Source organism: Thunnus maccoyii, chromosome 13 (assembly GCF_910596095.1).
Source record: "Thunnus maccoyii chromosome 13, fThuMac1.1, whole genome shotgun sequence".
NCBI lineage: Eukaryota > Metazoa > Chordata > Actinopteri > Scombriformes > Scombridae > Thunnus > Thunnus maccoyii.
Genome location: NC_056545.1, coordinates 27,485,966 through 27,509,098, shown reverse-complemented (window position 1 = coordinate 27,509,098; position 23,133 = coordinate 27,485,966). Strand labels below are relative to the sequence as shown.

At 39.7% G+C, this 23,133-nt stretch overlaps 1 protein-coding gene across 1 annotated transcript in view; it reads right to left on the bottom strand.

Annotated features, from left to right (window-relative positions):
* uvrag (UV radiation resistance associated gene) overlaps positions 1–23,133 on the bottom strand; it is an 86,734-nt gene that overhangs the window by 5,873 nt on the left and 57,728 nt on the right. Inside the window, exon 14 of the mRNA XM_042431936.1 lies at positions 10,598–10,689. Coding sequence (XP_042287870.1) covers positions 10,598–10,689 — 92 coding nt within the window. The remainder of the gene's footprint in view (positions 1–10,597; positions 10,690–23,133) is intronic.

Here is a 23,133-nt window from a genome sequence, read left to right as displayed (position 1 = left end):
GGCCAAATACTTACATCACTTGAGCCAACTATGTCTTGACACTTTTGGTACGCTGAGTGAGATTTTTCATATTATTAATAAATATTTACTCTGTTACTGTTCTGAAATGTCCTTCCCCTCCTATAAATCATTCTTACGAGAAGTCCCAAAACTGCCTTTTGAAAAGAGGTGGAATGCAGATTTTTAAAACACAGTTGGGTTTAAATATTCAGAGACAATATTCACTCCTGATTTGTCGCCAGGCATCCCTGAGTCATGACACATTCATGTACATTAATTGATGCTCATTCTGTTAGATTCTGAGGTCAGCAAGAAGTTATAATTGTGCATATAATGATGTAAAATGATGAAAAAAAAAGACTATAAATAAGTAAATACTGCAAAAAAGGAAAATAAAGACAAAGAATAATAATACACACACACACAAAAATCCCAAAATAAATAAAAACAATAATGAGTCAATGGAAATGCACAAATGAACAAAACGCCCTAGACACAGAATAGCATACAATAGTAAATCCACAGTAACGAATAACCACGACGACAACAGAGACAACAAACAATATTAACGTATACATACATGTACATGGCTCATAGTACTAAACAGAAATAGTTATGTGAAAGGAAAGGAGGTCAAGGCAAGGCTAAAGGTTGAGTTTACCTGATGAGCAAGATTTTTAGATGAGGAAAAAATGGTGTTCCAGACTGTTGGCCAATTCACAAGAGGAAAGTTTGTTATAAACCAAAGCAACCAGTTTAGCCTTGGTAATAATTACTGCTACCAAAGGGTGTTAGGGTAGGAGTACATCCTAAGGTACTCCATGCATTTTAAGTGCTGTGCGGAGCTTAAGATAAAAAAAAACCATGAGCGAAGACCTTGATGGTTTAAAACATCGCCTATCAAACATCACATATGAATGCCTTGTTTAGACCACTGTGGGAAAAATGAAAGGTGTATACCCAGACAAGAATGCATTATTATGCAAAATGGATGATAATTCATGGTATTTACAATCAAAAAATAAATGTTTTCCCATAAAGTGCTAAATGGATTATGTGTTAGAAATTATAGGATCCATATGTGATTCCGCAGTTTTTTGTTTGATAGTGGACAAAGGCAAATCCTGAGTCCTGATTGCAAAAGACAAAGCATTTTCTAAAGAGTGCCATGATGTAACTACAGAAATGTCCAACCAGGGATTAATGGCTTTTAGTTTGAACAACCAATAATAGTGTTTAAAATTGGGTAAGGAGGGCCACCAGATGTTCTGGGACAAGAAAAGAGTGGAAAGGCTGATCCTAGGATGTTTCCCATTCCAAATAAAATTCCTACAGAGTCAAGATCCTTAAAAAATGTGTCAGGGGAGAGAGGGAGCATAGACAATAAGAAATTGCTAAGTGGACGTATATTCATTTTTATAACAGAAACATGACCATGGAGACCAGCATCTAAACAGACCAACTGTTAAGACCTTTCTTGAATTTAATAAGAGCTGAATGAAAGTTATCTTTAACTAGGTGTAAAACTGTGGATCCAATTTGCTTACGTATTTGCTTAAGTAAGTAAAGCCATGGTTTTGTAAGGACATTGGAAGGTGAGTTAGATCAGGGACCAGTTTATTTTATTACCAGAGAAGGAGCCAAACTTATGGAAGAGATTCAGAACACAAGGTACAAAAGAAGCTGTGTCCGAGAGGTACAATAAAACGTCATCTGCATAAAAGGAAATATGATGAGATGTCCCTTTGATTATGATGGTAGATGGGGAAAGTGTACAGCCCTGTCTAGTCCCTCTGTTAAAACAAAATTGGGTGAACCAGGGTGAAAAGTTTGAATATGTAGTAGAGGAGTGGTAGGAGAGGCATAAGGCATGCAAACCATTTTTATAAAGGAAGATCCAAAGCCAAAGAGTTGCAAAACTGCCCATAAATAACTCCATTCCACACAATTGAAAGCCTTTTCTGTGTCTAATGATAAGACTGCCCAAGGATGCACATCAGAGGAAGCCTCAATTATATGTAATAAACAGTGTATATTGTCAGAGGTCAAATGGCTCTTAACAAAACCAGTCTGATCCAATCTGGGTGAATAAGGGAAATAATGCAGGAATGCAACCTCATTGAGAGTACTTTGGCATACAATTTAAAATCATAGTTCAAAATTGATTATCGTCGGTAACTGGTGTACTCCGCTGGGTTATGCTTGTCCTTTTTTTTTTTAGAAGAAGAGAGATAAGTGCAGGTTTTTGATCTCTATGGAAAGAAAAGAAACAAGCTTGAGCGAGAAGTTAATAGAGTCAAGGAGGATAGGACCGGATTTCCATTCAGACCAGGAGATTTAGATTTTGGCATTGAATCAAGAGCATCTTTAAGTTCTTTTTAGGTAATAGGGGCATCTAGTTGGGAACACTGCATAACAGAGAGAGAGGGTAGGTTCAAAGAGATAAAAAAAATTCCACCATATCATGGGGCTTCAGAAGTATATGAATTAGAATAAAAAGAGGTGAAGGCATGATTCATATCAGGAGGAAGTGTACATAATACACCGTTAACATTTTTGACACAGTCTGTGGAAGCCAAATGTTCTTCATTCTTCGTTCTTCAATTCATAGTATTTTTGTCAGGTTTTCAAATGAAGAAATTCAGCCTTCAGTATATACTGACTTGGCAGGGGACATCATTTTCTGCCTGTCATGAGTATAATATGATCTTTTGTTGGGATTCAAGAAAAGCTATTTTTACACAAGCCTATAGTTTCTGAAGTTTTTCTCAATGGGTTCTGTTCAAATGCAAAGAAAAAGAAGTGCAACTTTCTTTTATGTGACACTTACTGCCCAGAGTATATGAAGGTTGACTTCTGATTGAGTATTGTAAAGTATTAACTCACTCACACTTTAAGTAATATTTGTTAGAAAATTCCTGTTTTGTAAGGCAGTCATATTAAATCACCATCTCTTAAATTTGGCAGATCCTAAGAAGTTTTCCAGAGAGAAGATAATAGGAGAGCAGTCAGAGAGTAACATGGGAAGTATAGTTACACTGGAGGTACACTTTACAAGTATGGGAGAGATGAAGTAATCAATGCGAGAGAATGACCAATGACGTGGGGAGAAAAAGGTGTAATCCTTGGTGGAAGGATTTAATAAATGCCAGATATCTACAACATTTAAATCTTTTAAAAAGTATGATATACAAGTGGGCGTAGCTTTTTGTGAAGCCAGGACAGGGTTGGTAGAATCAATCTCCAGGTCGACTTAAATCCCCCCCCCCCACCCAAGATCAAGATGGCATCTGAAAAGTCCAGTGAAGTAGACTTCATTGTATCAAAGAAATCAATATTAACAATATTAGGGGCATATATTGAAACCAGGTAGCTTTTTGATCTATTTAACATAGCAATCACATAGCAGAGTCTTCCTTCACTATCTGGGCCAGAGGCTCTTAATGACAGATTTAACTTCCCTCTGACCAGAATCAACACCCCCTTAGTCTTATTTGGGGCAGAGGAAAAACCGCCTCATACATTTTGTTCTGTAATCTACTAATATCGACAGACTTTAGGTGGATTTCCTGCACAAAAGCAATTTTCATGTTTTAAATATTCCAGGCATTTCAGTCTTTTTACCTGAGAATTTACGCCTCACACATTGAAAGTCAAGAAAGTAAGACTGACCATAATTTTCTATAAAAAAGAAAGCTTGCCAATGCATCACAAGTACTATAGGCTATGCACACAAATAAAAATACACTGAGAAAGAACGTAAAACACAGAATGAAATCCCTGAGATAGCAATATGAGTTACAGTATACCAACATATGTGCAAATAAGTAATCTACTGAGTAACAAAAAATAAAAAAGAGCCAGTATGCCAGGGGACAATCAGTAGAGGCCCCTGCGAGGTATCTGGCTGGCAGGATCATATTAGAACCCCTTGAGTACCCCGACATATGTTGGGGATGCTCAGCCTCAGCTTGCTTTGCTTGTTTAAGATAAAAAGAAGAACCAACAAGAAATAAAAATACTTTTGTTTCTTTTTAACACCCTTCCTTTTTTTTTTTTACAAAAATCCCCTTTCCCTTATAAATAATATATAGGTGCTCCCTAACGGGGGGATATAACCCATGAGATTAAAAAAGCACACCTGGGAATCTGGATATCTAGCAAAACAATAAAAGCCTCATTCAAGCATACAACTGGAATTCAAATAATACAATCCTCCTTACTACAGGCCTATATTAAACTAGTCCCCCAACCCCTCTTTCTTCCCTTCTGGATTTCTTCTTTCCCTTCCTTGCCCTCTCCTGGCCACTCCCACCAACCTACCTTCCTGCCATCACCTGCTTCCTACCTCCATTCTCCTCTGCTAGCCATGCCACCCCAACTCTTGAGTGCAGCTTATGACTTAGCTTAGGAGCCAGCAGCTCGGTAAGCATCCAGTATGGCCCTCCTGTTGGTGTAATGGAGTAGTCTGAATATAACCGGTCTAGGTTTGTTATCACCAGAGGACTTGAAGTAAATCCTGTGAGCCAGCTCCATCTCCATAACCCCACTTACCGACAGCGTAGGTAGCCATATAGGGAGATGGTGCCCTCCTCTTCTTTAGAGAGGATTATTAATCTAAGGTTAGGTCTGCGTGTATAATCCTCCTGTTCAGCAACCTGGTCCTCTATGTTTTGGATCTTATCTTGTTTTAGTTGAGTGACATCATGCTGTGCACGCAGGTCAGATTGAATGATAGTGGTTCTTTTTGAGAGCGATGTGAGCAAATCAGATAGACCAAGGAACTCACTCTCTGCTCTGGAGACAGTAACCTTTAAATTACTCAGGTCTGTTTGGATTGCGGTGACAGCAACCATCGCCCCTAATGTATGGTACGCAGCAGTATAGTGATAGCTTACAGTACGTTCACTGGTAGCTCAACCTACCCACCTACAGTGAGTCTTTGAGTTTCACAGGGCCCCAGTCTCTGCTGCATTTCCCCAACAACAACTTTGCTGCACACTGTAAATGCTACTAAGAGGCCTCTGCCTAAATCATTAAGCAGAAAACTTGACATGCTGAGCCAGAAATAGCCTTCACTCCTCCAAAGCTTTTTGCCTGCTCTCTTCCTTTCCACTGCTGATGTCAAACCTGGCATATTTCAGGCAGACTCAGGAATTCAGTAAGCCAGACCTTTCCACTGTCCAATCCCCCGACAGGCTTCACAACATGCCCCTGTTCATGTCCAAATCCTGCTAAGGTACCACGACTTTGGGCCAAAACAAACAACAGGAGATAAGATTTGGTTGTTTGATGTGGTTCTGGGAAATCCCTGTGAAACTACTAGAGCAAACATTACTAAAAATTTGATATGCACTATGGTGGAAGCTAAGTTTCCTTTTTGCTTTAACGGAGCAGTACTTATTGACTGTCTGGCCATTGAAGACAAGGAATCACCACAGTACAGTATGTGTGTGCAACACAAGGAACAAGGTGACAATATAAACACCCTCACACTGCTCAGTGCTGCATAGTCTGACGTATTACATCTATTATGATATTGAATACCGTTGTTTTTACTATTTAAATATAACTGATAGAAAAAGTAAAATACAAATGTCAACTTTGTTTATAACAATAATTATTTCATTCAAAATTTCAATCTCTGAGTTGCCGTTATTCACTTAACATTTGGCTTTGGCCAACTTTTTTGTCTGCAGTCTAATTGGGAACTACATTAAGCATGCACATTAGATGTATGAACACTTGACCAAATCATCTCAACAGTAGTCTGTACTGTGTTGCAAATTAATAAATGTTGTCAATGAAAAACATGAGCCCTGTTGTGAACAGTAGTAAATGGTGGTTGTATTGTGTCTACCTGCTTAATGTCTATGATGAGCAGTGTATTAAGTTACTTAAACTGAGTACATTAGTTTCCTAATGGTAAGTTACCTGGATACATTTATACTGTAATACTAAAATAATACATGTAAAAATTACTGGAGTAAAACTCTACTGTACATCTACAATGTAAGTTCTAATAACATATATAACATTTTTATAAAGTTTTTCAGAGGATTTAGAAGTTTAACGTTTAAAATAAAAAGCTATCATGTTATAGTAACTTTCTTCAATAAAATCAAAAGTAAACATATGGTTGGCTAAAATAGTGGTTAACATAAGAGAGAGTAAACTTGGGATGGAATATTCCCAAAGGTAAAGGAGGAAGTGGTGTTTTAAGAAACACTGTACCTGTGCAGAATATCACATGAACAGTAAGAAAGGGAATATTCTTAATTTTCCCTTCCAATTCATCATCCATTATTGTAAATAGAATAAATCCATAGGGCTGCCAGGCTTAATGTACCACGCAATTGCTTATTTTAGGTGTATACATTTTATATCATAACTTTTTATCTGTGATCATTGACAAGACTGCACTTGTTTTAATATCCCAAACGTTTGTGTACATCTTGTAACACAGGAGGACTACCGTGGTTTTGATAACTTTTCACTCAGTATGGGGTCTTTGGGGAGTTCACATCCTCCAGCTGCAGTGATGAATCTGCCTGGCCAGGCGCCCTGCCACACCTTGTCTCCCTGTGTGTACGTAGCCCTGCTTCCAGGCACCAGAGTGGGATTAGGACCCTGTGAACCTCTGCCAGGCCCTCAGCGGATGTGGAGCGGCAAATGGGAGCATGTTGAACGCGTTTGCTTTGATCTCAACAGACTGTGCAGTTTACAAAGAATTGGTTTCTGGTACTGTCTCTGTCTGCCTCCTGGTAATAGATTCACCATTTTTCTGCTGTTTCTTATCCTTCAGCGAGATTTTAAAAAACCTATACTGTCCATTTTTCACCAGTGCTGGATTGTATATATTATGACATGTTATGATGTGTTTCTGAGACAGTACTGTTTGGAAATGTATAAAGATATGATCAGCAGCTAGCTGGTCAAGCATGATATATCCCACTGTACAAGAATGGCATACCCAAGTGTATGCACACCTTTGGAACTTCGTGGTTCACTTTTATATTCTTACACATGCTCTGCTTTTCCTCAGAGTTTCCATCCGGTCTGTATAAAATGTCCAAGATGAACCCGCTGTGCTCCCATGGTGTGAGTCTTGGCGCTTTGGGAAAAGCTCGGCCTGCAGACTGGATGCATGCTGGATTAGTTCTATATGGAGGGAGGAACTGTCTCCAGAACAGATTTGGAAATCGTTCCCTTAGTCATATCCTTCATCACATCATCTCTGTTTGGATGCTTGGAGGGAAGAAAGAGGTGGCATGGAAGGATAGAGGAAGCCTATGGAATAATTACCTGCAGCTGCCATGCAGCATTTTTATACATCCATATTTCATAAGTTAGGTCCCAGCGCTGGAAATAGTATCTGAATTTAGGCTTTTTCAAACAAGGGGAAAAGGAAGACTGGAACTGATATGGGAGGGAAAAAATGCAACAAGCGTGTAAAGTAAAATCCGTGCATATCCTCTTTATTACAGGACATTGTGAAACCAGCCACCTCCTCATACTCACTGGAGGCTTTAGGTTAGAGGGGATTTGCAATATGTATCCTTATGATGAGACTGCCCTAGTCTGAATGTAAATTTTAACATACTTTCCAATATATTTTTACCTTTTTTTTTTAAAATCAATTTTGACATTTTTCCATTCTGCTTTTCTCACTTCAGTCTGTTCCATTCTGCAAATGGATTCTGACCTAAGTGAAGTCTATTGCATCATTATGGAGTGTGGCTTTTCAATTTAGGGGTATATCCATAACTCAATGGATAAACAAATTAATAAACAAAAAACTAAGAAACCAGCATCACATTTATTTAGCATATTTGCAAAATAAATGAAATCATTTTGTAAGAGACAACTTGTATGACAAAAAGAAGAACGATTTAAGAATGACCTCTGTTGTTTTCTTGCAGAGTTCGATGAGAAGATTAAAACTTATGTTTGTACACTAAATAAGAAGCTACAGCCAGCATCTGGCTAGCTTAGCCTAGACAAAAGACTGGAAACAGGGAAAGAGCTAGCCTGGCTCTGTCTGAGAATAACAAAATCTGTCTACCAGCAACTCAAAACCTCACTAATTAATATGTTATAGCTCGTTTGTTTAATCTGTACAAAAACTGAAGTCTAAAAACAAGTTGAAGTTTTATTGCAACTATTAAGTGAATAAACACTGAATTCTATTCCTTTACAGTGTTGCAAAATCTTTTGACTTAGCAGCAGGATGACAGTGTGAAGGATCTTAATGTGTAACGTGTGTTTGTGGCTCACTACTGCCTACTACTTACTACTTTACTGATGAGAAAGTCAGTTTCTTGATTCTAAGCTGATGACTTGTGATTCAGTACAGAGCAGCTTTTGTTCCTGTCCCTGTGGTCTCGTTGTCGATCAGGAGTGTGGCTGTGGCAAGCCACTGTGGAACTGTTACTTCCATGCATGTGTACACACACATACACACACACACCGCTTCAGGGTTAGCGGGCTCATGCTTTCATCTCATCTATCTTTGGGCCCTTCCACTTCCCATTAAGGAGGGGGGCAGTGGAGGGCTGATTTGAGAGCTTGGGCTTTTCATGGCTTCTTTCCTTTCAAAACAAAGGATTATTCAATTAATGTGTGTAATACACATTTTCCCCTTTGCTGACCCTAGGAGAGGAGTGGAGATCAAAGACAGCTTTCTCTTTTATAGGGAAGTGGAGCTGAAGTCTGATGCAGACCTACTCCTAGGTTTTACTGAAGGGTTACTTACAGGCCGTAAGCCTGTAGAAGGAGAGAGGTAGAGATCCAAGCGTTCCACTTCACTGGGACACTGCAAATCTCATCAACTTTTTTTTTAAAATGCGGAGGTACTGTTGATGTAGGTGGTACATTATTACAAAGGCGAGGTATAACGATCTTAAACTTTCACTTAATACATTCATATGATATCAGACGATACTGTGCCTTGTCAGACCAATATTCTGTTGTCAAAACAGTAGTTCTTACAACTTTTGCTAATAATCTTGGCAGTACCTAGTGTCCTTAAATAATGAATTGCTATATAGTAATATTTACAGCAAATGGATAATTTTCAAGTGTAAAATCTACTAGTTGTGGGATACCTCAAGGAAGCTGTCTAGGACCGTTATTATTTAACATTTTAACAAATGATTTATAATTAATCCTACACAATATAAAAGGTTGTATATATGCTGATGATACAACAACATATATGGCAAAATTCACTATTGAAAAATTAGAAAGTGAAATAGAAAGAAAGTTGCAGTAAGTCATGGAATAAATACCAACACATCAGTTAAAGGCAGAGCCAAAACTTAAGTTTCATGGGAAAGATGTGCCTATTGTTCAACAAATAATTATTATTCAACAAACGAAACATCTGGGTATAATGTCAGACTGTAAATGATTGTGGTCAAAGCATATTGGCCTGATTGTGAATAAGATGAGGAGAGGGCTCCACATTTATATCGTTAAGCCTAATTTCTTCAAGTCCCTTTATAGCATGTCTTTTAGTGTTAGTCAGCCCTAAAAATTTTTAGGAAGCCCAGTTTAACATAAGGGAGTTTCAGACAGCTTGTGTAAAGTGTTTGGCTGCCACAGAGGAAATAAACTCCTGATGAGTGAAAACGAGTTGAAAGTGTCTCCAGACGCCTTAAGTGCAGAAACAGAACCGAATCATCTGTCAAGCAGCCAAGAAATTCCGCTGTCACAGAAAGATCATGACGAGGAGCTCAAACATACAGTCTGAAAAATGATAACTGCCAGAGAAAATCATTCTGACTGCTTCCAAGAGCCTGACAGAATAGTGTGAGTGTGTGACTGATGGACAAGCTACTGTGGATAAATGTGGGATTTACGTTATGCTTTAATGCAAGTATTTCATGTTTCACTTTATGAGAAAAGACTTCAAGGATGACAGCTCTTTTCTCCTTGGACAAACAATGTCTCCAGGACACTTTCCCAGCAGGACTAGTCTGAAAGTGTTTCTTACCTTCAGAAAGTCATTTTGCAAAAAAAAAAAAAAGAGGTAGTCTTATACTCAATATCAATATGGTATATTTCCAAAACTGTGAAAAGTGCATGGAAAAATGCGGTAATATATAGAGCCTCTTTGCCTGTACATGTACATGTTCTCCTTTAACGGCATCTCCTTGCTCAATCCCACTCCGATCTTATAATACAGGTATAATACTAAATTTTAATACATACTCCAGTATTACATTAATCCCACTTGTTGAGCTATTTCTTGTGTTGTCTTTTTCTTTGTCCTTCAGTTGTCTGGTTTTGTATGATATGATTTGGTGTTATGGTATGGAATGCGATTTTATGTTGTCCATTTGTGTGGTGAGTGATTAGACTCTGGAAGGAAAAGCCTCTGTTTAGATTAAGCTAATGGGGATCGTAATAAATGAAATATTGAAACTTAAATTGTAGAAAAGATTAAACTTATTCTGACTATTCCAAAGATTGAGTGATTGATCCTTGAGTTGGGTTAAAGAAAAATCCCCTGTAAATACTGACAAGTCACTTTTCATCTCTTACGCTTCAGTGACATATGAAGAAATATTTGTGGTGTCTTTCTTATTCTTACCATCGGACCATTAGGCCATGCTCCAGGAAGTTCTTCAGGTTGGGAAGTGTTTGCTGCAGGTCTGGGGTGGTCAAGCCATGTTGATATCTCAGCTGCAAGAAAAGGGAACACATATTGTAACATTAACTTCAAGCAACCTGCCGCGCTGTACTGAACCGTACTGTACATGTTGGCAAAGCACTACTGCGTAAGACTTTGACACGTATGCACATTCTCCATGTTTGGACGCCCCTTTGAGAAGAAAGAAATACCACCTACAGAAGAGGACTGAAGTCTACATTCTTTAGCCGTGACATATTTCTACTCTCTCCATCAGACTATTACTCATCTGGACACACAATGGGCATCCTTCCCTGATAACAGGCATGTGCGCTAATATGTAAGGTGTGTGGAAAGACAGGGGGATGAGATGCGGGTGGCAAGAAAAACCAAACCCACTGCTAAAACATCTGGACGAAATGGGGTAAGAAGAGCACATTAGAATCCCCCTTACATTCTTCCATGATCTCCCCCTCTCTCTTCAGTAGACTCACTTCTAAATTTGGCCTTGAATGTTGCCTCCCTTGTACCACAGTGCTTTATTTCATGATGATAGAATCAAATCCGGTGAAAAAAAAATCAACAAGGCCACCTTGAATCTGCAGCTCTGGTGCCAGAAATATCTCCCCCAACAGTTGAGTAATGTCACGGAAAGCCAACTCTTGTCCCGGAGAGTTTATTTAACCTATATTGCTGAACAGCAGAGGAGCATCATGCCGCACGTCCAACGTATATCTCCCAGGCCCCTCTGTCACACACACCGCCTGCACCAGCTGACATCTGTTTTGTTTCCACTTGGGTGCCACGGCAACACACACACTTCTGGTGAAGAGATGCAAGTGCACATGACTCTTGACACACTACTCACCCAGAAGAACAAGGCTGCTTATTCACATATGAGCACATAATGGATGAGTGGCATGATAATAAAGAAATTACAGAGAAATAAATGTTTTAGCCTCAAAGGCCAAAGGTCACATTTCTTTGGGTTTTGTTTGAGTTTTGTTTAACAGTTTAAGTGGAGACAAATGGTTTTCAGGGTTTCAGCAGCCCTCAAAACACATCCACATTCGTTTTCTTGTGGCAAATGCTGTAATAATGAGTCAGAACCCTACTGTAGTACATAGTGGCTCTTGTAAAGCTTGATTAATGGCAAGAGGAGTGGCACAAAAGGATTAACACAAAAGGTCATGCTGCCAGAGTACACACAGGCCACATGTGCATGTGTGTCAAATTTCTACTCAACATAAAATGGCTAAATCCCATTCTGTCAGAACAGCTGCCAGAATAATGTGCAAACTGTATGGTATGAACGGTACGGTATGTGTATGACATGTAAGTGTTCACGTGTCTGGATCGATGTTCCAGTATGTTTGCGCATGTGTGTGTTCTGGACTCAAATGGTGCGTGTCTGTTAGGGGAGCCACAGAAACAACAGTCATGACAGTATCAGTGGAGGGCTTTATCAAAAGCAGCTCAGATTGAGGGAGTCAGACAAGGGTGTCGCCTCAAAACCCAGCTGGTGATGGAATGGTCCAAAACCTACGAGAACAACACAGAGATCCATTCATGGCTCAGAGTAAACCTCAGGGTCTGACCAAATGACGGCGAAGTGCTGTCCACAGGGCCGGCTGAACGGAATTGGGTTTGAAACATTAGGCCAAGATCAATAACACCACCAGTTTAGAAACAGAAAGAGCGTAGCTACATCAAGCAGGGGGGCTTGGTTGTTCTGCGGCCAGATGCTTAAATAAGGAAAATCCCAATCTCATGGAAATCTCAGGGTTACGGTCTACAAAGTACGAATCAGAAATTGTGAATCAGATATGAGCAAAGAATAAATATTATGGCTTAGGCAAAGGTAAACAGCATTTGCTGGATATACTGTATGCTTTCTTTGATACTCAGTTAGAGGGCGGAACAAAAAGCCATCTTCATATCCCATTACTCGGCCTGAGCTCTGAAGTGTGTGTAATAACCACACTGCGTGTCTGACAGGAGCCCTATGTCAAATTACACGCCTGTATGTCTGAGAGTGTGTGCATGTGGAGACAGAAAGAGCATGAGTGTGCATTTGTATATGTGCCTCTTATTGTTTTCTTCATGTGTAAAGATCTTGCCAAGCATGCAGCATACAGAAACTAGATATGGGTGAGGACAAGAGAGTGATGGGTGACATCACCGGGTTGCTCCGAGCGCACTTCATTACTATGGAGTCGTTGTGGGGGATTAAAAAATAGATGGACATTACTGGGAAGCACATGTGTGGATGCTGAATATTTCTGAGGGTAATGTGGCTGCCCCATGATTCTTCAAAATGAATGTGTCCAACAAGCCAACACGGAGGAATTCAAAACTCGACCTGCATGCATGTTCACTCAGGCTTTGGCCAAATCTCTGCCAGTGGGCACCAACAACACTTGAGCTAAGTGTCTGTTTGGCAGCAGTGCAGAGCCACCAGCGCTGGGTGACTGATGCTTCACACTGTCTTTGTAATGAGGTGTGTTAAACGCATTCAGACAGTTTGGGAGACGGGACACTGCAGCCCTACAGCTGACCCAGTGCTCAGCAAGCCAGACTCTATCAATATTCATAAACTGGTCTGGCCCTCCCTGGTGGAAGCCGCATTAAGTTTCCCCTCAGAGTGCACTGTATGTGTGTATATATGTGTGTTGCTGATGGCCTTCGGCCTGGGAAGGCATATATCCTGGACGCTGGTTGTCCAATATGCAACCCCCTCCCTACCTCTCTACTCGCTAGAGACAAACAGAAAAACATTACTGACCCGGCTGTGTCATCTGAAGGAAAGGAAGAGAGAGAATGTTATAAAAGAGGAAGAAATGTGTGAGCCTCTATGATATGAAGCTGGGTGTCATTACCAATTGTCGGCGCCATGAAAGCTTTGAATGTTGGATGGAAACAAACAGCTGAGAGGGAAGGTTTAGATTCTGGTTTGTAAACCCAAACTGTTCTTTAGGAGTGTGTTGCAACTGTATGAGGCAATGTGTTGTAGTTGACACTAGGCAAAAAACACAATGGATTGATTTCAGTTGCTCACAACAGGAATGAAAATTTCTGCATAATTTCTGAGTCCACAAGCCAGTAAAGTAAGTATTTTGAAGCATTTTTGCACAAACACAGCATCAAAAACAATCTCTGAGTGTTTCTATGTCAACAACTCCAGAACAGATCATGCAAATTGCACAGAATCAGTCCACTTGAGACGACTTGTCATTTCTAGTTTCCCTTTCATACATCCTGGTGATGAATGCTTGTGGAGTTCTTTGCGTGCTTGCTCATATGTGTATGGAAGTTTGCTTTCAAGCTGGCCACGGGGTTCTTTGTGATGGGGCTAACCAGATCGTGGTGAGAAATTCCCAGGGCTCATTGAGGATGGCTGTAAGGTGAGAGGACCTGGTTGGGGAGGGGGTGGAGTGGGGGCACCCACTGGGGCTCTTTCACACGATGACATAGTGAAACAGATCCGGCCAGGTCTTCTTGTCGGAGCTAACACCTTTGTGTCTGGACACTCCCTTCCCTGTTTATCTGTTCAACAAAGCACACTCAGGGCTTTGGAGACTCTGCAGCATGTGTAGTGGGTAATCAGTTGTTATGACTGCACGGTTTGGTATGAGTGTGTGTGAGAGTTCAGAGGATGAGCGCAACTGACCCGTCACATCTGAGAATTTGGGGACTCATCCTCATTCATTTCAAAGATAAAGTAACAGCCCCAAAAACACAGCAGTGTATACAGTTCAAGCCTGCCAATCCGCTGGAGCCATGACCACACATAAACACACTCAAACTGACCAGAGCCGGCGGGAACCAGTCAGTTTACAGTACATGCCACCCATCATTTGGCAAAACCTGCTTGTTTGCCCTGAGCTCTGTACAGCGGCTAAACAAACATAGCCTGGCTTATGCCACGTATTACTGTTTCCCTGAGTTTGTCAGTACTAATCACCCTCAGATCAGCCCACGAATGTGGGCGGGCTGTAGAGAATTTTGAGTTTGATTGATGACGATGTGGTGTAGGAGGGTGGCCCAGGTAACAAAGCATACCTCCCCCCTCCTCGCCTTTTATGCTACGAGGTAACCGTAGGAGCTGCTTTTCAGTGCAGACATCACAACAGTTCAAGCGGTGCATCGACTGACAGGAAGTCTTCCATCTTCACTGGAGATGGGCAGAGGGGGAAATCTGGGATGCAGGATATTTTCATCAAGAGCTTTGAGTTTCATATGTCAAGAGGTTAAAAAAGTCGCCAAATCAAACTCTGGAGTATCCTGTGCATGTCTGACCTGCATCACGGACAATTACCCAGTGATTTATAATCAGCATGCTTTTGTCCACTGGGATAAAAATAGAAACGGTTATTTTACAGAGTACATAGGTTTTGCATACTCCCTGGGGAAGATAATCAGGCAGCTCATTAGATTCTATGACAGCTTGTTATTCAGGGGCTAACCAGGTGTTCCTCCCTCCACCATCCCCCTGGTCAAACTGTGGACTGGATACCTCAGCGGAGACCATGAGGCTGACCCAGACATTGGCCTTCATATACACCTCATATGTAGAGAACTGGAGCTATGGGAGATAACCTGTCATTGACAATATTTCAGGGCTGTGCCTCTTCTGGTTAAGATGACTGATTCATGAACAGCGTACATACCAATGAAGAAAAAACAACAAGCTGTAAAAACAAATAATACTGTTAACAGCTGAATGATAATGTCCTGCAACAAATAATGTACAGTAGTGTGGGCTAATTTGTAACAGTGTAATGGAACAGTTCCTGTCACCTCTGTCATCATTTCTACACATACTGCCAGGAAATGCTACAGAGTCTGAATGCTCTACTGTTAATTATTAGGCTGAAGCGAACTGTGTTTCAGGAACCTGCATGGCAAACAAATGGTCAGTCAACTTACTAGTTTTTGCAAAGCACTAACATTTGCCTGATTGCTATATACTAAAACCTGGCACATCAATGAGTCTATATATAATAATAGTATTATAAAATATATATTATTAAACTTTAATGTCCCATACTTAGGTTTTTTAGCTTATGCTGTTTTCACCTCTGTTTGGACTGATGCGGGTGGTATATGGGCCATTTGTCAAAGATTTTAACACATAATTCAAGTGAGACATTCAATAAAACGGTCAATAATCAAAAGTTTCTTGGCTTGTGAGAGCAGCTTTTGGACATCTACAGTGTCCATTGGAGCTGTTTGGCTGGCACATGAAACCACATGCCCCACATAAAGTTCATGTTTTGTTCATGATTAAGCTCAAAGAGCTTTCAGCTCTAGCCAAATTTTTTTTTCACAACTTCATTTGATTTTTATTTGAATTTGCCTGCAGATGATTCCTCCACACTACACTGCAAGTGCCAACTTTTTTTCATAGCAGCAGGTGAAGTTTTACTCCTCTTATTATAATTGTTATATTTGTGTATGTTGTTTTTAATCCTCTTACGTCCCATGTTTTAGCGTAAGCAACTCACAGTGACACGTCGATGCAATTATATCAATTTTTATTTACAGCTCTGTGAGCCACACAAGCGTAAGATCTTTTGATCGACATATTCTTTTCTGTTTGCCAGCAAAACTGTTGGCAACTATTCGAAAGTTTGGTCCAGCTTTGAGGAAATAAACAAGTCATTCACCTCAGTGGGCTGATATAGTGCAAAAGTTAGAACATTGTATTTACATATGCTGAGATCTCCATCTGATCTATTGTTTTGACGTTTCAATAAACAGTTCGGTTTGTCCAGAATAATTAAAGCATTGGCGTTATCTTTTGTGGTCAAACTGCAAAGCCAGAGCTCATACATTTTTGTGTTATACAGTGTATTCATTGTAACACAAGACGTACAATATAACAGAGCTGTGCTTGAAGAAAACAATAAATTATTTTTGAATTCTCGCCCTGCTAACTGAACCGGAAAGTGAAAATTACGTAGGTACCATGGCAACTGGTCTTTACAACATGAACTGTACTTTCCCCTTTGCAGTGTTTGTAGCTATGAGTCTTGGAAAAAAATAACAAGAAAATTATAAAAAAAATAAATAAATAAAAACCCTTCTTCTACATTCAAACTGGCCCCAAACAGGCAACATGATTTCTAAATAATTCTCATTTTTAATTTTAAATAAATAAATACAGACAGAGTGTACACACATTTAAATGTGCCATTCAAACGTATATACACCTATTTTATCATAATTTAACTGTATTGCTAATGTTAGGATATGTTAAGGTACATAGCCAATCAGCCGACGCTTGGGGGTAATCAATAAAATTGCCTTTGCATCACAATTTTAAGGAATTATCATCAAGAAATGTAGTTGTTATTCACCCCAAAAGCCCCCTTTACTTGGAACAAAAAATGTGAGAAAAGGCAGCCATTAGTTTGTCCCATGGCTTCTCTCTGGCAGCTGTAGCACAAATGCCAGGAACCAATTACAAAAACATTATTTCTAAACACGGAGGTTAAAACTTACATACATACTGAAACATTTACCAAGGCACATGTAGCCACAAGAGGAATATTTTTTGGGTAAAAAATGAAGGTTAAGACACACACACACACACACACACACACACACACACACACACACACACACACACACACACACACACACACACACACACACCTCTAGGCATTTTGTCCATTGCTATCACGTAAAAAAGGCTCTAGAGGAACACTGTGTAAAAGTCTAAATAATATATTCATTCGCTCCTTACGTTTGTTAAAATTGTACTTTCTGATCTTATATGCATTTTCTTCCAAGTATTTTGCCGTCAGTTTTTTCATGACTTCAATTGATTTTTATCAAACAGAATTCCTTGTCTGAAAGGCTCTTTCTAGCTCACTGGTGGATTTGAAATGGTTGATTATGTTTGCTACAGTGCGGTGCATCTATGATTCCACCCATCTGGTCTATCCTTGGCATATAATGGAACTCATTCTGTACAGCCTTCACTCATCCACTAAATAAATTAAACTGAAATGTTGACCAGCACAGATACAAAATGGCTGAGACAAAATGGCTGCAGATGGGAGCTGTGACAGCGAGTGAAAGAATGACTATAAAGATGTTTTACAGCGGAAAGAGAACGTGAGGATAATATGTTCATTTTTAATCTACTGTTTTCCTTTGATGTGTATTTCGAGCTGTCTTTTGTCGGTATCCTAATGTTTTTACGTTTTACATTTTCAGCTTTGCATTGCCCAATGATAGGTAATACCTCACATGGTGCAATGTAGGCTCAAACCTCAACAATCATGTGGTACAGCGTGGAATATGAAATCCAACTTGATTAATTGCTGTAGCCTTTCATGTGTCTCAATAAATATACAGAGCAGGGCTGAAAAGTTGTTTGAGTCTGGCTAGAGTCGTATAATTCATTCACAACAGAAATTCACTTCCCTTCAACTCGGAACAGTTTTCTGGCCTTGAGTACGTGCCACAGTCATCATCATCCAGTCTTTGAGACAAACTGAGAATCAGGATTCATAAACACCACACGCGTTTGCTTACCACAGAAAATATCTTCCCACATATTTACAGCGAAGAATCCCTGCTGTCTCTAGCGAATGGTGAATACAATCATACATGACTTGTAAAATTTATTTTCCGTGCTAAATTTTGAGCTAAGATTACAACACGGTGTTTCATTTCTTAAATTTTCCACCTGGTTAGATTACATTTAGACTCTTCTAATGCCAATCTCAATTGTTGACACTAGGACGTAATGGGTAGGGCAGTGGCCTAATGGTTGGAGAAATCCTTGTTCATCCAAATGGCCTGGCTTCAAACGTTCCAAAGGGCAAACAAGAGAGAAAAGAAGGATCAACAAAGTATCACATCATTACCTCTTCTATGTGTGGTGTTTATTTTCATAGGAATGTTCTGAGGAAGTAATCCTCCAACACACAAGTAGCTACAGTATATGGGAACTCTTTAGCACTAGGAACATAAGATAAATCCCTTTCAAATAAAACAGTCAGACAAATGAAAAGAACAGAGCTGAAGCTGTGGAGTTCACCAGTGACACAAGATTTCCATTGCCAGAAACTTGATTGGAAAGATGTTGGATCAAGTGTTTCAAGCCATTATAAGATTTTAAGTCAACATTAAAAGTTGACCGGTTGATGAACTGTTAACTGTTGATAAAATGCTCCTGTCTATTTCAGAAATGTGTCAGCACAAGTGATAAATAAGGTAAATTGATGTCAAATGCTCCAGTTTGTTTATGATGGATTTTCAATTCAAACATACAAATCATTTCAGAATTTTAGATATAAGCTTACAGTGGCTGCTGGAAAACAGATAAAGAGCGCTTTCAAGATGGTTTTAGCAATCAAAGCCCATTCATCTGCTGAGCAGTCCTCAATGTAAACAAGGAAGTGTTTACATTGAGGAGCAACAATAAGAACCTTCAAAGCGACTAGCACAACTGACATGCAGCTAACTGTTAACAGCTATTTGAAGAGATGTAACAGGGCTGGTTCTGTGTTGAATGAAAGTCATGGGTTAATCATTTAGAATTTTTATCAGCCTCTATCATCTACAGGTTTTAGGCCTGCTTACAGTGGCCTGTAACTGATCTACGAAGCAGACATGTGAGCAAGACAGTTAGAGCAGAACTCCAGCTTAATGTCTGGTGATGAAGTGTAATTTGGTTTTCGTTCCAAGTCGGAGAGGGAAATCTGAAAGCCTGAAATTGGGTGAAATTGCTGGACAACTGTTTTATCAAACCTTCACAGTCATTTTGAGCTACAGGCTGAGAAATACTCACTGCAACTTTGACATTAATTACCTCTAAGAGTCCTCTCATGATGTTCAAGACATAAAACCTTTCACTTTCATAAATATATCCACACCTCTAGAAGATTAGATAGCAGATAGTTGGGCAGCGTGTTTAAGATTATGGTGTTTGACTAAGTTATTGACTTTAGCAGCGGCCTTATCACTGTAAGATGTTTAAGAACATAAGTAAACCTAATACTCACGTGTCCATGAGAACTGCTTGACTGCATAGCTCATACTATACGATGTGTTTAAGCACTTCCTTAACAGGTAAAATGTAATAATCTTTGTACTTCCTGTCTCTGTTGCTATTTCAAACAAGCATGTAATAAAACAGTTTTTAATATTGCGTACTCAAGGTCCTTCCACTTCATTTAACATCCTTTAACTCTGCACTCTCTCTCCTTTTACTCTCTCTGCTCTCCCCTCCTTTCTGTGGTAATATAATACAGGTGTGGAGTGTTCACTGCGCTCGGGTCCGATTCAAATGCAGCCCTAATTCAAACCAGATTCTTCCATCGCATTACTTGTTGTTACACTTTACCGAGTATCGTATTGCCGCCAAATTCAGTCAACAGATTTACATAATTACGGGATAGGCTGTGTGAGATGAATAGGAAATTCACTTAGGGAGACCACCGGTGACAAGAGACCAATGTTAGTCCCCTCTGACCTCAGTCACTGCCGGGAGGGTCGAAGGTGGGCACTGCTATACCCACAGTTTTAATGAGATCCTTTCATGTTGTGGTTGTTTGGTCTGTGTTTAGGCTGGTCAGTATAGGAGGCCAATGACTCTGATGTGCTACAGTGACACCTATTGGAAAAGCCACCATCCTTGAGGGCCACTCTGACCCTCAGGGCTAATAACCCTTGCCACTGTAACACTGGAACCGAGCTATTGCAGTACCAGTAACCCAACACCCACACGGGCTGACCCAGTGTGTGAAGTCACAACACTGAGGTCAACTTCCTGTTAGCAGTATTGGCATGCAGGACCATCATCAATCCTCCATGGCAGCTCTCACAAGGACTCCTGGTGCATGGGTGAGGCACACCTTGGAGAATATGCTAATTCAGTACTTTGTAGTTTGAAATTCAAAGCATACGCAGCTTGTTCGTGAGGGAAGCCACAAACGTTTGTGGTCTGAATAGCAAATGGTGCCAAATAGTGAAGGGCGCAAGATGTGAGATGGGTGAGCTGAGGGAAATGGAGGATAGGTTTAATGTCTTCTCCATAGCATGGAAAGATATATTAAAGGGGAAAGTGTTCCTGAACAAACACAGCAAACTTTGCCCTAGTTGTAGCATGCCCTTTAAATAAAGCTGCCAAATAAGAGTCATTAAAACATTATTTTAATTTTAGCCTGTCTGATCACACTCATTTTATTATTTGGAATAAAAGTGTTGTGGTATTTTACAAGGAAAATCTTTTTTTATATGTGTGTTGTGTTTCCACAAGGCCCCTAGGAAAATAGTCGGCCAGAGAGGAGGATGAATATATGGTTTGTGGGCAGGTGCCTATCCTGGCTTCATGCTGCCCACAATTTCTCTCTAACCCTCTTCCACTCCTTGTGAATGGGCATATTATTTTTCGTTTCCTCTTTATTTTGTGGATGGCTTTACGACTAAGATTTTCTATTAGCATTACCAGGGAACAGGAGGTCACAGGGAAAGCTTGGGCTGGCAGACTGTGTACATTCCTCCCCATCTGTCTGAGTTACCAACTTTCAAATATATTGCTTTCAAAGTGAAGGTTGTTGAGAGCTACTTATCCAAATGTCTGCTTATTTTAACGTTCTATTTTAACAAGTTGAAAATGTGAGTGAGCCATAAGCCAGAATGAAGAATGAATAATAACTGATGTGGGCTTCAATTTGGTGGTTTCTCACTGATTCTTACAACATAAAATTAACTAAATTTTGCATCTGGCAAATAACACTGTAAACCTACTTCAGTTCCCCTCATAAAAACTATTTGTCATGCATGAATACAACCTTGATGACAGTAAAATGACAACGTCTGGCCTACATTGCAACTGACTGGCCAACTACATGCCCTATCAAAACAGTAACCAGAGAGCCCCAGATTAAAGCTTAGACTTCCAATATTTCACAGAGTTCAAAGGGATTTTCAACCAGATCCTGCTGCTATTCTACCAGGATAAAATATGCAGCGTCAAACTGCTCCGTGGAGGAATTTGGGTTGGTGAGGATAAAAGTATAACTCGGGAGACGAGAGATCTTTCATTTAGCCACATGGAGAGGGATTAAGCTATGTATCACATGCAATATACGTGTTCATTCATGCACACAGGACACAGTGCAGCTTGGTAAGACTTTTTTTTTTTGCGTGTATCTTTGTAAATGTGTGTTTGTGTGTGAGCCAGGTAGAGCCATCAGGATAGGGTTGTGAACATATTAAGTATTAGCAGGCATCCTAGTTGTAAGCTGACAGATCAACCATGCCTGAACTCTTGCAGAATAGATCTGAGATTGCAGTCAGCTTTCCAAGAGCCAGTGGCAAAGACAAAGTCCACACTATGCTTCAGAAAGAACTTTTATATGAGAATATTAGATGGAAAAAGAACAGCTTATGTGAAATATGGTATAAAAGGTAAGCTCTGTTTTGCACTGATTTCAGTTACACTCAACAGTACCAAAGACCAAACAGTGTTAAATTAAAATGGGATTTCAGTGATATTACACAGTAAGATGGTTGAGTTCTACTCTGTTAGCAAAAGGAAATGACAGAAATGACTCAGCATGAGTTAAACAAATTGAGACAAGTAAATTTACTATTTAGAGTCACAGACTCTTGAGTCACAAATTTGACTGTGAACAAATTATTCTGTAAAATGCAGTGCATGTTCAGCAAATACAGTAGTGCATGAAAATGATTTTTTCTGAGAAGGGGATAAAAATTTAAAAGCAGCATAATGGTACAATAAATAAAAGAAAAGAAAAACACTTGGCTGTCTCCTTCATTGGCCCTGAGTATCAAATTAAAACCTGCCATGGTATAGGCTGTGAGTATAGGCTGTGTCCGGTTTACTTTGGACAGCCTGGAGCATTCTCTGGTCATCTGGGTTTGTTCAACTGTGACCCTGCATAGTGTTAAGGATGTTAAAACTTTTTTTTTTTTTTTTTTTGCACTACGAATGGGCTTCAGTGTTTGGAATTGAAACAGTCATAGTCCAATAGAGAAAAAAAATCATTTTATGAGTGACTGTTTACAATCAGGGCCTGGTTTTTACAATCCACGGATCAACTGAATCTACTGTATACAATATTAGTTTGTACCTGGAAAGCAATGCAATATTTGATCAAAATCCCATGTGGAGTGTTTGCTGCATTATTTGTCTTAAATCAGATAAGGAGGTGTAATCTGTGATTAGACTGGCGGATCCAAGTTCGTAATGTCCTCAGACGGAGTGCTGTCCAGAGTTCAGCCTGTTCAACTCTGTACTTAATAACAGCTCACAGCTCTTAATTTGTTTGCCTGAGATACAATGATTAGATTCATTTGCTCAACTTCCTCTCCAGCTGCTGCCAGCCTCCATGTGCTACAGCCACACAAAAATATACTCTTAACATATTTCAGTATAAACATACATAACATCCCCTACCCTTTAAATTTGCACCATAAATGGTATGTATGGAATCCCTGCGCAGTAAAAT